General features: G+C 50.5%; 1 protein-coding gene across 3 annotated transcripts in view; it reads left to right on the top strand.

Annotated features, from left to right (window-relative positions):
• shank3b (SH3 and multiple ankyrin repeat domains 3b) overlaps positions 1-3,362 on the top strand; it is a 55,771-nt gene extending 52,409 nt beyond the window's left edge. For all 3 annotated transcript variants that reach the window (XM_079263577.1, XM_079263578.1, XM_079263576.1), the window contains one exon: positions 1,863-3,362. In XM_079263577.1, the coding sequence (XP_079119703.1) occupies positions 1,863-2,451 (589 nt within the window). In that variant the 3' untranslated portion in view covers positions 2,452-3,362. The remainder of the gene's footprint in view (positions 1-1,862) is intronic.
• Positions 3,363-15,548: the final 12,186 nt, after the last annotated feature.

Below are 15,548 nucleotides of genomic sequence, written 5' to 3'. Positions count from 1 at the left end.
TCTGTCATGTTATGGTACTTGTGACAAAGTAAAACATGACATGATGACGATTAATCATCATTTTCACTAAATAAACCTACTCCCGCTCTGCTCCACGTCGCTCCTACGACTCAACACGCGACTGACGGACTGAAGAAGTCATTCTGAACCCACAAATATTTCTGCATTTGCTTACTGGCTTTAAGCCGTCGGCTAAAGCTATGCTAGGTTAGCATAACTTTAGCAATGCTAGGTTGGCTTTAAGCCGTCGGCTAAAGCTATGCTAGGTGAGCATAGCTTTAGCAATGCTAGGTTGGCTTTAAGCCGTCGGCTAAAGCTATGCTAGGTGAGCATAGCTTTAGCTAGACTAGATTAGCATAACTACAGCAATGTTATTGCTAACAAACAGACGATGTTAAAGTCTCTGCCAACTGAAAGGTCCGTGTTTTATGACACTTGATGGTACAAACTGATCATTTATTGTGATGAGTCATTCTTTAAGTTACAGATGGAACTCACTGACCGCATCACGCACACAGATTTCACTTAGTATCACTGCACGGCACTATATGCTACCGACAGGCATGAACAGCTTAAGCTAGGTTAGCACAACTTCAGCAACGTAAATGAAAAGCTCTGACTCGTCATGACACGTTAAAGAGTTAAACTGGACACATGTTGAGTCATTATTAATTTCACATCGTGGTTATGAACTTACCTGTCGGCAAGCTCCTCCCACCAGGAATGTACCTGACTGCAGCTTTGCTCTTGTACGTTACAGCGGGTAGCACTGACCCGCTCTGAATGAAGTCAGAGCTCCATCTAGTGGACAAATGCAGCAACAGCATCATTCTGCGCGACATTTAAAAGCTTTTACTGTTTTTAAGAGAAATTAATGATAAATTAGTGTTTAATCTGAAAAACTTCGGCCGATTATGATAATTTTTATCTGATGTTTTAACTTTTTCGCACATAAAATTTTTCCTAACATTTTATGCATTAACCAAGTCTTTTCTAGCTTTAATCAACTGACTCAATCTTAAGCATGTGTGTGTGTGTGTGTGTGTGTGTGTGTGTGTGTACATGCGCAATTTACTAATTATGTAAACTAATGTGTGTGTTTATTGTTTAGTTTTTGGAAATGTTCACACACACACACACACACACACACACACACACACACACACACACACACACACACACACACACACACACACACATCTAGGAATCACACTCAGATTTAAACATGTATAAATTACAAACATTTTACACAAAGTTTTTACCTTAAACTCCATAAAGTTTATAGTTTTATGTTTAATTAAGTGCATAAATCACCTGGTTTGAACAGATCAGTTTTTTAAGGGGGATGAAGAGGTTTTTATACTTTTCATGCCTCCAGAAGCGTCAGAGCTTCATGCGTAGATGGTGCGTTCAAGTTCTGCAGGAAAGCTGGGTCATCAGGGTTTTCACATCCGGTTCACTTGGACGGACGGACGGCTGGATTTGTTCTTTCTCACTTTGAAATGAAAACAGTCTGGTGGGAATCCAGATGACCCAGCTTTCCACCAGAACGTATCGCGTTTGATGAAGGTAAAAACTTTGTGCAGGTGTTTTTTTTTTTTTTTAACATGTTTTTAAAAGAAGCCAAAGTTACAAATTAATGTACAGTTTGCAAATCTTTACACACACACACACACACACACACACACACACACACACACACACGATGTTGTTGAGCAAATGTTATCTGCGCATAACGTTCATGAATTTGCGTCGTCATTAAGCACGAGTTGTAGCGGAAAAGTTCGGAACTAACAGGAAACTCTGCAGACGACCTTTCAATAACCGAGCCTTCACATGTCACATCTGACGATGTTCTGCAGGTTGTTCTCCAGCCTCGGAGAACTCCACACCATCTCCCAGCGAGGATATGGCGCCAGCTACACCGTCCGACCAGGAAGTCGCTACCCCGTCACCCGCAGAAGCCCCTCCCCTTCTCCATCGCCTTCTGATAGATCAATGGGGATCGCCTCCTCTCCAGCCCCAGAAAGACCAGATCTGAGCTCGGGTCGCGGTCTCACCATCCTGAAGTCGTCCAGTCTCAGCCTCCCGTCGGAACCGAAGGAGGTTCGCTTTGTGATGCGAAGTGCCAGTGCACGAACCAGATCCCGCTCTCCTTCGCCTTCTCCCCACGCCTCCCCATGTCCCTCCCCGGTCCTCAGCGGCCCCCTGTTGGCCCTTCGGCCGTGGAGGCAGCGGCCCCTCAGCCTGTGGAATAAATACGACGTAGGCGATTGGCTGGAGAGCATGGGCCTGGCCGAACACCGCCAGCGCTTCCAGGAGCATGAAATCGAGGGCTCCCATCTCCCCGCCCTCACCAAGGAGGACTACGTGGAGCTGGGCGTCACCAGACTGGGACACCGAATCAACATCGAGAGGGCGCTCAGACAGCTGCTGGATGGTTCCACTTGACCTCTCACCTCTGACCAATCACCTCTAGGCACCCTGAACTGTGACCTCATAACCCCTGACCTCGAGTCAGACAATACGCCATCTTTTCAATAGAATATCTAAACAGTGACTGACCCACGTCCAGCTCTGAGATGACTTGGAGACATCTATACCCATCAGCTCTTTGATCAGCGTAAAAACCACCAACGGCGACAACCTGGCCGCCAGATTGACAATTTATTTCAGCTCACGCTTCACCAAAGCCGTAAATCTTTATGCATCAACTGGAAAACAAAACTGGGAGCAGATTATTCCAGACACGATAAAAACGATGATAAAAACTGCGAAATACGTCGAATAAACACGATGGACTAACACTTTCTGATGACCAAATTCCAGAAACGTTCAAATGAATTAAGCCGAAAAACACTAAACGTTTTAAATTAAGCTTCAAATAAAACAAGAGTCCACTTCCTTCACCTTTCTGATGAACAGAAAAATCCTGAAGATTTACGTCAATTAAAGATGAAAAACATCGGATTTTTATCTCAATTACAAGCAAAAACATAGAAAGTAGAACAAATTTACGGGTTTTGGCCACAAATACAAACATGGAAACAGTTTATTTATAAAGCAAATAAACAAAAATTACAACTACAGACTTCAGCTTTTCCTTCTTATATTTTAAAAAGCAAGTTATTTATTATTTATTGCTATTACACAGCGCCACTCGGATCTAGCGACGGGACTCTGATCTCGTGGTGGGATTTGGATCTCGCAACTCGGGTCTCGCGACTCGGATCTCGCTGTGGGAGTCGGATCTCGCGACTCGGATCTCGCTGTGGGAGTCGGATCTCGCGACTCGGATCTCGCTGTGGGAGTCGGATCTCGCGACTCGGATCTCGCTGTGGGAGTCGGATCTAGCGACTCGGATCTCGCTGTGGGAGTCGGATCTAGCGACTCGGATCTCGCTGTGGGAGTCGGATCTAGCGACTCGGATCTCGCTGTGGGAGTCGGATCTAGCGACTCGGATCTCGCGACGGGACGCGGATCTAGCGACTCGGATCTCGCTGTGGGAGTCGGATCTCGCGACTCGGATCTCGCTGTGGGAGTCGGATCTCGCGACTCGGATCTCGCTGTGGGAGTCGGATCTCGCGACTCGGATCTCGCTGTGGGAGTCGGATCTCGCGACTCGGATCTCGCGACGGGACGCGGATCTAGCGACTCGGATCTCGCGACGGGACGCGGATCTAGCGACTCGGATCTCGCGACGGGACGCGGATCTAGCGACTCGGATCTCGCGACGGGACGCGGATCTAGCGACTCGGATCTCGCGACGGGACGCGGATCTAGCGACTCGGATCTCACTGTGGGAGTCGGATCTAGCGACTCGGATCTCGCGACGGGACGCGGATCTAGCGACTCGGATCTCGCGACGGGACGCGGATCTAGCGACTCGGATCTCGCGACGGGACGCGGATCTAGCGACTCGGATCTCGCTGTGGGAGTCGGATCTAGCGACTCGGATCTCGCGACGGGACGCGGATCTAGCGACTCAGATCTCGCTGTGGGAGTCGGATCTCGCAACTCGGATCTCGTTGTGGGAGTCGGATCTCGCGACTCGGATCTCGCGACGGGACGCGGATCTAGCGACTCGGATCTCGCGACGGGACGCGGATCTAGCGACTCGGATCTCGCGACGGGACGCGGATCTAGCGACTCAGATCTCGTGACTCGGATCTCGCGACGGAACCTGGATCTCGCCCATCAGTCGCTACCAGTTAAGAAACGCTGATCAAAGAGCTGATCTGACGACAAACAGTTGGACGGCTTCTTGTCTCCGTGCCGTTCTGCTCCCTGCGGGACGATATGTGAACGCTTGGGACAGCTGAGGAAACTTTCTTTTTGTGACTTTCTCTTTTTTTGTGCAGAATCTCATTCATGAAGATTTTGTGTTTAAATTCTGACATGAGTTCGTATGTTAACGCAGATCATTTAGAATTTACGAATAACCAGTAATAATAACATGGTGGTGTTGACTTGCAGAGCTTTGACTAGTCTGGAAAACGTATGATTTGACGATGAGTTGAATTTCCAGGTCGTTTCGGTGATGTATTGAAATTCACGATGATTTGTCGATGAATGTGGCGTGTGTTTCAGGGAGAGCTGCAGCAGAGCTCCGACCTTTCTAACCTGCTTACTGAGGGCTTACTGTACATGGTGCTATCCGTCTAAAGCCATCTGTACAGACTATTACCTTCCTCCCCTTCCTTCATCTTCCTCACTCTGAAACTCAGACCAGCCCCCTGAAGTTAATCAATCAATCAGAACAGGAACAGGCCATAAATGGAGTTTCCTCCCTGCCATATAAGGGGTTTTCTTCCCCGCCATAAGCGGAGTTTCCTCCTAATTTCCAAAGTCGCCCGATTCCACCGAAACAACAGAATTATGTAAAATATTCCCCTTAAACACCATTTTTATTCACTATTTCTACAGTCTGAAATTGCCGTTAATGATTATGAGACAGCTTCTTTTATAAATATGCATTTAATGGTTTATTATCTACAAAGTTAAATAGATTAGTGTTTAATATTTCTGTATATCCTGATGGAAACATTAAAACTTCTACATTTAACGTCAAAACTTGACAATTCTTCATCCTAAAATCCAACTTTAACTAAATCCTGATTAAATTTAGCTCCGTGTTTCTTTTCCTTCGGGCGGCAGCGATAAACGGCTGCTGGAATCGTAGAAAATGTCTATCTAGCTGCAGTAAACAGAACTGGTGCAAAAGTCCTGATTCACCTCTTTTTCCTTTATATTTTCATGCCGTTGAAATCTTGAAGCGTAGTTCTGATCGATGCTTCTCCAGATCTCTGAAGGACTTTCAGGGCGCCATTTGAGCGGCTTGTCGGTCCAGTTTGAGGAAAACCGTTTCTTTAGTTGCTTTTGTGAAAAACCGCAGAGATCCGACAGAAAACTGGATGTCAGCGTGGCATCCTGAAGGCAGACCTGAACCAGGACCCGTCAGTCATCTGGACCCTCAGATCGTCTGTTTACTGTCCATCAGAAATGGTCTCCATGGAAACGTGGCTGAGGTTTATCACATTACGCAAGAATTGGACCGCAGATCAGAAGAAACGGGTCTGACGGAGGGACGGATCCTCTCCAGAACCCCGACCTGGTCGTCACGGAAACGGTGTTGCTCGTCTGGACAGAAGCGTTTTGGAAAGTCCTTCAAGGATCCTGGAAAAGTTTGACTCAAGACTTCTGCACATGAATATACTTGTAATAACAGCTGAGCTCGAGGTTTTTGTAGAAGTGAATAAGTTTGTGAGAGAATGAGATATTTTACATGCTGTATGGAAGAGAAATGGATCTGAACTAGTCTGATCAGCGATCTGATGCCACACGCAGATGATCTATAGCAGTTAGACGATATATTTACAGTCGTGCACTTTATACTTGAAACTACGACTTCTGAGCCAATGTTTTACCACAACGGGATGAGAGGACGCCAGTCTCCTGTCCTGCACGGGGAGGAAGTTCCTCACGTTTCCTGCGGACTGGAAGCTGAGAGCATCCTGTGGCGCAACCTGCTGGCTTAAATACGGATTCATAACCGAGACGTTCGCATCCCTCCCTCTCTAAACACGCAAGATCTGGGACATTTCAGCCTCTCCCGCCGATCCTCCTCCAAAAGCACAATCAATGTTTCAGTGCCTGTTTCCATGACAACCGGTTTGATCCGCTGCATCTGTGTCGTTTTTAATCGAGCTGCCAACCTGGAGTGGTGTTGGGACACCTGTCCTCCAGCTCGGCTGTTCCGTGTGGCGTATGAAGGACGGGTCGGCTCTGGTGATATTCAGACTCTGTAAACAGCTGCACTCATCTGTCAACGTGTCTCTGATGGAAAACATCTGTAACACATCATCGTCTCCATGGTGACAACAAACCGTCTCCATGGTGACGCTACAGTCCCACAGACACAAAGCCTTTATTTGGGATCAGCTGCCATCGGACCTCATGATGGAACAACTTTTGTTTAAACCAAAACTTTGGACTTTAAGTAAAAAGATGAAGAAATGCTGCAGAGGCCTGAAGTCCGAACTGGACAGCTCAGGATGATGAGCTGCAACTGGAAGCACTGGGATCCAGTTCACTTCCTCTAAACTGTAGAAAGTTACATGTTTGTGTTTTTAGGCCAACAGGCAAAAAGAAAATGAAAAGCTGCAGGGAAGGTGGTCGGTGTGTCTGGAGAAGAGCTGCGGTGTCTGCAGCTGGAATCAAACCTCCTGATGGAGAAGCTTTTTTTTTTTTTTTTTTTTTTTTTAGGTGGGACATGAAATGAAAGAAAGACGTGTTGGAAAGACAGCAGAGACAACCTGCTGATGGACAACCAGCTGCACATAGGAATAGAAGTAGTAATATATGCTAATATATGCTAATATATAGAGAAATATTGTAATATATGCTAATAAACAGTATTATATGCTAATTGATTACTATATATAGTAGTAGTTGATTTCTAGATGTATTTTTCATCAGATAAATTGCACAACACCGGGTTCCTGCAACGGGCAGGATTGGACCACCAGTAACTCATCGCTGCCGAGGACCCCGTCGTCTCTCTTCTGCTGCTTTTATCGTTTTCATTTTGAGCCGCCGGACTTGAAAAGCGATGTCTTCTAGCATGAGGTGAACAAACGTGATGAATTCTGAGAATCCGGCGAACAAGCAGCTGTTTACACGGACTGAATATCACTCACCGAGTTCCCATTGGGAAGTCCAGGCTGTGGGACTTCCCAATGCTTCAAACTGGTTCAGTTTTCTGTCCACCATGACTAACTTTGTTTAACACATGAATAATGAGATGTAACGGTGATTGGCTGAGAATCCTGCCCGTCTAAGTCGTGGTTAGTGGTTCCCCTCCTCTTCCTCTTCTACTCTAGCTTCCTCTTTTTACAGTATGTTTGTGGTTTCTTCTGGAGTGAGTGGTGTGTACCTGTAGGTTTTCTTCTCTTTTCTAAAAACCGGAGAGCACACGATGACAACTGCTGAGCTCTGCAACAGATTGTAATCTTTATAATAAACTGTCATTTATTACAAAGTCAACCTCGTTGTCGTGTCGGATTCTTTCTTCGCCAAGTTGACTCAATAAATCCACATCATTCATAATGGAATATATTCTAATCATATGAGATATTATAATCATATATTTTTCAATCAAATTATCTTTCCACCATGAGATAATTGAGCAGTTGGTATTTCAGGTGAAATTGAAATAGATAGAAAGCCATTAACATGTATTGATTGTTGGACGTGACATCATACTGAGACAACATGGGGAGTTTGTATTGCTGGACCAGAGAGGACAGACAAAAGACAGAAAGAGAAAGGAGAAGAAAAACCTCATAAGAAAAGGGAAAGAGATAAAGGGAGAGAAAAGGGAGAGAAAAAAACAACTAAAAAATAACCCAAAAACAAAAAGAAAGAAAACAACCTACAGATGTTATACATACACACATACAGGCACACACATACATATACACACACATACACACGCATACATACACATACATATACACACACGTATACACACATAATATATATATATACACATATATATACATATGTACACATATACACATACATACATATACACACACACCTCTATGCACACACATACACACACATACATACGTACAAACATATACACACTCGCCAGTATTAACACATATACATACACATACAAGCCAACTTTAGATCATAGTAACTAAACTATGAATCTAAAAAGTTAAATATAAATGAGAAACAAACAGAAATGAGAAAACTAGCTGCTGTTAGTGAATAAACCTGCAGACGACTCGGTGACTGTGTCACATGCAGAACATGCAGAGTGGAACGTGTTCCGGAAAAGGTGATCATGCCAGTGTGACCCTTCCCACACAAAGGCAAGAGGCACGCCAGGAGTACCCCCGAGACCCGGGCCATCGGCAGCCATCCCCAGGCGCAGACCCCAACCGCCCCACCCCGGAGCCAGCCATGCACCGACCCAGGAGGAGGCAGAGGGGGGTCCCAGCCAGAGTCCCCTGCAGTCAGGGGGAACAGGCCCCAGCAGGCCCGGACCAGCGAGGACCGGCCCCACCGGCCCCCCAGGGCAGACAGAGCGCGGGCCCCCCGGCCCCAAGAGCCCAGAAGCACCCCCCCACCCCCGCAGGCAGAGGGCCCAGCCCACACCGACGGAGGGCCGGGATCCCCAGACCGCCACCGAGCGGCAGCCAGGCCGCACCCCAGCGCACCAGCAGCGCTCCCCGAGCACCAACACCCTCCACACACACACACACACACACACACACACACGCACACACACACACACACACACACACACACGCACACACACACACACACACACACACGCACACACCCACACGCATCCACACTTCCTCCTTAAACACACCCTATCCACCCATTCTCTTACACACGCTCAAACTCACACTCTCCTACCCCCGTTCTTTATACACACACACCCCCTCACACACACATCCCTGCTCCCTCTATAATCACCCATTCTTCCATACACGCATACCCCACTCTACACACACACACACACCTCCCTACACCCCTCTATCCACATTCACACTCCTCATTGTACACCCACCCCATCACTTCCCCGTACCACCAACATAACCCCACATACACACCCCCACCCATCTGCATACACCCCCCCTTCCTCCTATCCCAGCGGCCATCCACTTTCCTAAATAAAATCCTGGATAAAATGTTTAAAATAGCAAATGCTCTGCTGCCGTCCATGTTTACTTCTGCAAACACAAAGACGTCACATGCACGCTCAGTGCACGTTGCCGTGTCTTCTACGCATGCGGGACGCTTCTGGTGCGCATGAGGTTCATACAGGAAATCACATACAAGTCACATTTGATCGGAAATGTGAACAGACTTTCAAAAACTTGGGATTTCACAGAAACATCCGATATGAGCAGCGAGGCCTGCAGTCTGAACGGAGCCATAAAGTCACCCCGGCTCCCAGACTTCCCACTGGTTTACTGGTTTTAGTGAGCAGTAAAACCAGCCCGTTTTAAATGATTAAACCAAACAAGTAACTGTGCTTCACCACACGCCAGCACACCTCTGTCTTCAGATGAAATTAATTAGATTAGTTTCTTTGTTCGGCTCGTTTTTCCCACAGTTACCAGTTCTGTTATGGATACAGGTGTACACACACACGGTATCGACCCGATACCGGTACTGGGATCAGTTCATCCATATTTCACACAAACGAATCATTCTTGGGTTCCTCTGGTGGTCCCACAGCTCCACAAACTGGTGGAGTCCAGGAAAACGTCACGTTTCGGACTTCCAAATAAATAAGAATATTTATGTTTGTTTCCAAAGGTCACCAGAAGGCAGGGAATTTGGGGAGAGAATGAGGTCAAACTTTCACTTTCCTGCCTGTAAAAAAGTCTCGTTTCTACGTTGTTTGTTAAATATCAACAGAAACTAACAACTAAACTAAACTGTTCTGTCAGAATCTGTGGAGTTACAATGAAATGCTTCTAAAGCAGCTGAATTCAGTGTGAAGCTGGGAGTAAACTGCACACATCAGCGTGCACGTGACCCAGCAGGCGGAGGGATAAAGTACACATGAACCTGAGTTTTCTCAGGGGCAGTAAAGCAGAGCTGCAGCCGATTGGCTGCCGGTCGGCTGACCTGCAGCTGCTTTCGGATAAGCCGACGGGCCGATGACACTTCACGGACAGCGGCGCGCCAGAGCAGGTAGGTGTGTGAACCATCTTAGTATCAAACTAAAGCTGAGATTTCCTCAGAGGAGGAAGCATCAGGGTTAAACTGGAGCATCCTCCAACACCAGGAAACTGCTGAGAATTTGGGACCTTTGCCGCACATGCTCCCAGCGCCACTTCACAACAATGTTGTCACAGGGCGCTTTACATACACGAATCAACATACTCATCATTTCAAGCCAAATTACAACACCGATGTGGAAAATGTACATCTATGCACATTGAGAATTACTTCTAACGCTTTATGAGTTACAATAATTAAAATGTAAAATACTGTAATTTTCATTTCCACATGGCAGTGATTATATTTAGTTAGTGGTCATGTGGTCAAATATGTAAATTACATAAAAATAACTTACAATATACAATAAGATTATAGAGTATGTGTATAAATGAGGGAAAAACTTTATTTTGTTATGTCACTGGTACCGTCCACCGGAAATGGGATGCAGCCTTTGAACAGAAAGTTTTACACCCCTGGTTCGCACAAAACCTGTGCACACACACCTTTTCTCAGACACACACAAGTCAGATCTGATGGAGCAGAAATAACAAAAATAAGGAAAGACAGACTTTTCACAGAGCCTGCATTTCTATTTATCATTATTTCTTCCGTTTACATACGTGTACAAGAAGCATTCAGCTGTAATTAAAACAAATCTGCGCAGACTGACAATGCAATTCTGCTTGCATTGTTGGAGGACCTTGCAGACGTGTTTGTATTCCCACCCACCGTACAACGTTCCCACGTGCCGTACAGCATTCCCACGTACAGCGTTCCCACGCGCCGTACAACGTTCCCACGTACAGCGTTCCCACCCGCCGTACAACGTTCCCACGTACAGCGTTCCCACGTGCCGTACAGCATTCCCACGTACAGCGTTCCCACGCGCCGTACAACGTTCCCACGTACAGCGTTCCCACCCACCGTACAACGTTCCCACGTACAGCATTCCCACCCACCGTACAACGTTCCCACGTACAGCGTTCCCACGTGCCGTACAGCATTCCCACGTACAGCGTTCCCACGTGCCGTACAGCATTCCCACGTACAGCGTTCCCACGCGCCGTACAACGTTCCCACGTACAGCGTTCCCACCCACCGTACAACGTTCCCACGTACAGCGTTCCCACACACCGTACAACGTTCCCACGTACAGCGTTCCCACCCACCGTACAACGTTCCCACGTACAGCGTTCCCACACACCGTACAACGTTCCCACGTACAGCATTCCCACCCACCGTACAACGTTCCCACACATCGTACAGCGTTCCCACGTACAACGGTCCCACATACAGCATTCCCACGCACCGTGCAACGTTCCCACGCACCGTACAGAATTCCGACGTACAATGTTCCCACGTGCCGCACAACGTTCCCACGCACAGCGTTCGCACGCGCTGCACAACGTTCCCACGCGCTGCACAACGTTCCCACGCACCGTACAGCGTTCCCACGCACCGTACAACGTTCCTACGTACAGCGTTCCCGGGTACAACGTTCCCACGTACAACGTTCCTACGTACAGCGTTCCCACGTGCCGTACAGCGTTCCCACGCGCCGTACAACGTTCCTACGTACAGCGTTCCCACGCGCCGCACAACGTTCCCACGCACCGTACAACGTTCCCACGTACCATACAACATTCCCACACACCGTACAGCGTTCCCACGTACAGCGTTCCCACCCGCCGTACAGCGTTTCCACGCGCCGTACAGCGTTCCCACGTACAGTGTTCCCACGTACAGCGTTCCCACGTACAGCGTTCCCATGCGCGTACAACATTCCCACGTACAGCGTTCCCACGCACCGTACAACGTTCCCACGCACCGTACAGCGTTCCCACGTACTGTACAACGTTCCCAAGCACCGTACAACGTTGCCACGCACCGTACAACGTTGCCACGCACCGTACAACTTTCCCCCACACCGTACAGCGTTCCCACGTACAGCGTTCCCACGCACCGTACAGCATTCCGACGTACAATGTACCCACGTGCCATACAACGTTCCCACATACAGCGTTCCCACGCACCGCACAGCGTTCCCACGCACCGCACAGCGTTCCCACGCACCGCACAGCGTTCCCACGCACCGCACAGCGTTCCCACGCGCCGCACAGCGTTCCCACGCGCTGCACAACGTTCCCACTCACCGTACAACGTTCCCACGCACCGTACAGCGTTCCCATGTACAGCGTTCCCACGTACCGTACAACGTTCCCACGCGCCATACAGCGCTCCCACGCACCGTACAGCGTTCCCACATACAGCGGTCCCACGCACCGCACAACGTTCCCACGCACCGTACAACGTTCCCACGTACCGTACAACGTTCCCACACACCGTACAGCGTTCCCACACACCGTACAGCGTTCCCACACACCGTACAGCGTTCCCACGTACAACGTTCCCACATACAGCGTTCCCACGCGCCGTACAACGTTCCCACGCGCCGCACAGCGTTCGCACGCGCTGCACAACGTTCCCACGCACCGTACAGCGTTCCCACGCACCGTACAGCGTTCCCACGTACCGTACAACGTTCCCACGTACCGTACAACGTTCCCACACACCGTACAACGTTCCCACGTACAGCGTTCCCACCCACCGTACAACGTTCCCACGCACCGTACAGCATTCCGACGTACAATGTACCCACGTGCTGTACAACGTTCCCACATACAGCGTTCCCACGCACCGCACAGCGTTCCCACGCGCCGCACAACGTTCCCACGCACCGTACAACGTTACCACGCACCGTACAGCGTTCCCACGTACCGTACAACGTTCCCAAGCACCGTACAACGTTCCCAAGCACCGTACAACGTTCCTACGTACAGCGTTCCCAGGTACAACGTTCCCACGTACGTTACTACGTACAGCGTTCCCACGCGCCGTACAGCGTTCCCACGCACCGCACAGCGATCACACGCACCGCACAACGTTCCCACGTGCCGTACAGCGTTCCCACGCATCGTACAACGTTCCCACGTACCGTACAACGTTCCCACACACCGTACAACGTTCCCACGTACAGCGTTCCCACCCACCGTACAACGTTCCCACGCACCGTACAACGTTCCCACGCACCGTACAGCATTCCGACGTACAATGTACCCACGTGCTGTACAACGTTCCCACATACAGCGTTCCCACGCGCCGCACAACGTTCCCACGTGCCGTACAACGTTCCCACGTACAGCGTTCCCACGCGCCGCACAGCGTTCCCACGTACAGCGTTCCCACGCGCCACACAGCGTTCCCACGTACAGCGTTCCCACGCGCCGCACAGCGTTCCCACGTACAGCGTTCCCACGCGCCGCACAGCGTTCCCACGTACAGCGTTCCCACATACCGTACAGCGTTACCAATCACCGTACAGCGTTCCCACGTACCGTACAACGTTCCCAAGCACCGTACAACGTTCCCACGTACCGTACAACGTTCCCAAGCACCGTACAACGTTCCCACGTGCCGTACAGCGTTCCCACGCACCGTACAACGTTCACACGTACAGCGTTCCCACATACCGTACAACGTCCAGGCCAGGGTCCAGGCCAGAGTCCAGGCCAGGGTCCAGGCCACATTCCAGGCCAGGGTCCAGGCCAGGTCCAGACCAAAATCCAGGCCAGGGTCCAGGCCAGAGTCCAGGCCAGGGTCCAGGCCACATTCCAGGCCAGGGTCCAGGCCAGGTCCAGACCAAAATCCAGGCCAGGGTCCAGGCCAGAGTCCAGGCCAGGTCCAGACCACATTCCAGGCCAGGGTCCAGGTCAGAGTCCAGACCACATTCCAGGCCAGGGTCCAGGCCAGAGTCTAGACCAGGATCCAGGCCAGAGTCCAGACCAGGGTCCAGGCCACATTCCAGGCCAGGGTCCAGGTCAGAGTCCAGACCAGGGTCCAGACCACATTCCAGGCCAGAGTCCAGACCAGAGTCCAGACCACATTCCAGGCCAGGTCCAGACCACATTCCAGGCCAGGGTCCAGGCCAGGGTCCAGGCCAGGGTCCAGGCCAGAGTCCAGGCCAGGTCCAGACCACATTCCAGGCCAGGGTCCAGGTCAGAGTCCAGACCACATTCCAGGCCAGGGTCCAGGCCAGAGTCTAGACCAGGATCCAGGCCAGAGTCCAGACCAGGGTCCAGGCCACATTCCAGGCCAGGGTCCAGGTCAGAGTCCAGACCAGGGTCCAGACCACATTCCAGGCCAGAGTCCAGACCAGAGTCCAGACCACATTCCAGGCCAGGTCCAGACCACATTCCAGGCCAGGGTCCAGGCCAGGGTCCAGGCCAGAGTCCAGGCCAGAGTCCAGACCAGGGTCCAGACCAGGGTCCAGACCAGGGTCCAGGCCAGGGTCCAGGCCACATTCCAGGCCAGGGTCCAGGTCAGAGTCCAGACCAAGGTCCAGACCAGGGTCCAGATCAGGGTCCAGACCAGGGTTCAGACCAGGGTTCAGATCAGGGTCCAGACCAGGGTTCAGACCAGGGTTCAGACCACATTCCAGGCCAGGGTCCAGGCCAGAGTCCAGACCAGAGTCCAGGCCAGGTCCAGACCACATTCCAGGCCAGGGTCCAGACCAGAGTCCAGGCCAGGGTCCAGGCCAGAGTCCAGACCAGGGTCCAGGCCCGAGTTCAGGCCAGAGTCCAGACCAGAGTCCAGGCCAGGTCCAGACCACATTCCAGGCCAGGGTCCAGACCAGAGTCCAGGCCAGGGTCCAGGCCAGGGTCCAGGCCAGAGTCCAGGCCCGAGTTCAGGCCCGAGTTCAGGCCCGAGTTCAGGCCAGAGTCTAGGCCAGGGTCCAGGCCAGGGTCCAGGCCAGAGTCTAGACCAGGGTCTAAACCACGGTCCAGGCCAGAGTCCAGGCCAGGGTCCAGACCAGGGTCCAGACCAAAATCCAGGCCAGATTCCAGACCAAAGTCCAGACCAGGGTCCAGACCAGGGTACAGACCAGGGTACAGACCAGGGTACAGACCAAAGTCCAGACCAGGGTCCAGGCCAGAGTCCAGGCCAGAGTCCAGACCAGAGTCCAGAAGAGGGTCCAGACCAGGGTACAGACCAGAGTCCAGACCAGGGTCCAGACCAAAGTCCAGACCAGGGTTCAGGCCAGAGTCCAGACCAGAGTCCAGAAGAGGGTCCAGGCCAGAGTCCAGACCACATTCCAGGCCAGAGTCCCGACCACATTCCAGACCAGAGTCCAGACCAGGGTCCAGGCCAGAGTCCAGACCAAAGTCTAGACCAAAGTCTAGACTTGAGTCCAGACTAAACATGGAGAAGCAGCATCTAGCTGCCAGTAGAGA

This window comes from Telmatherina bonti (assembly GCF_933228915.1).
Source record: "Telmatherina bonti genome assembly, chromosome: 23".
Lineage (NCBI taxonomy): Eukaryota > Metazoa > Chordata > Actinopteri > Atheriniformes > Telmatherinidae > Telmatherina > Telmatherina bonti.
This window is presented reverse-complemented; position numbering and strand designations above follow the sequence as displayed.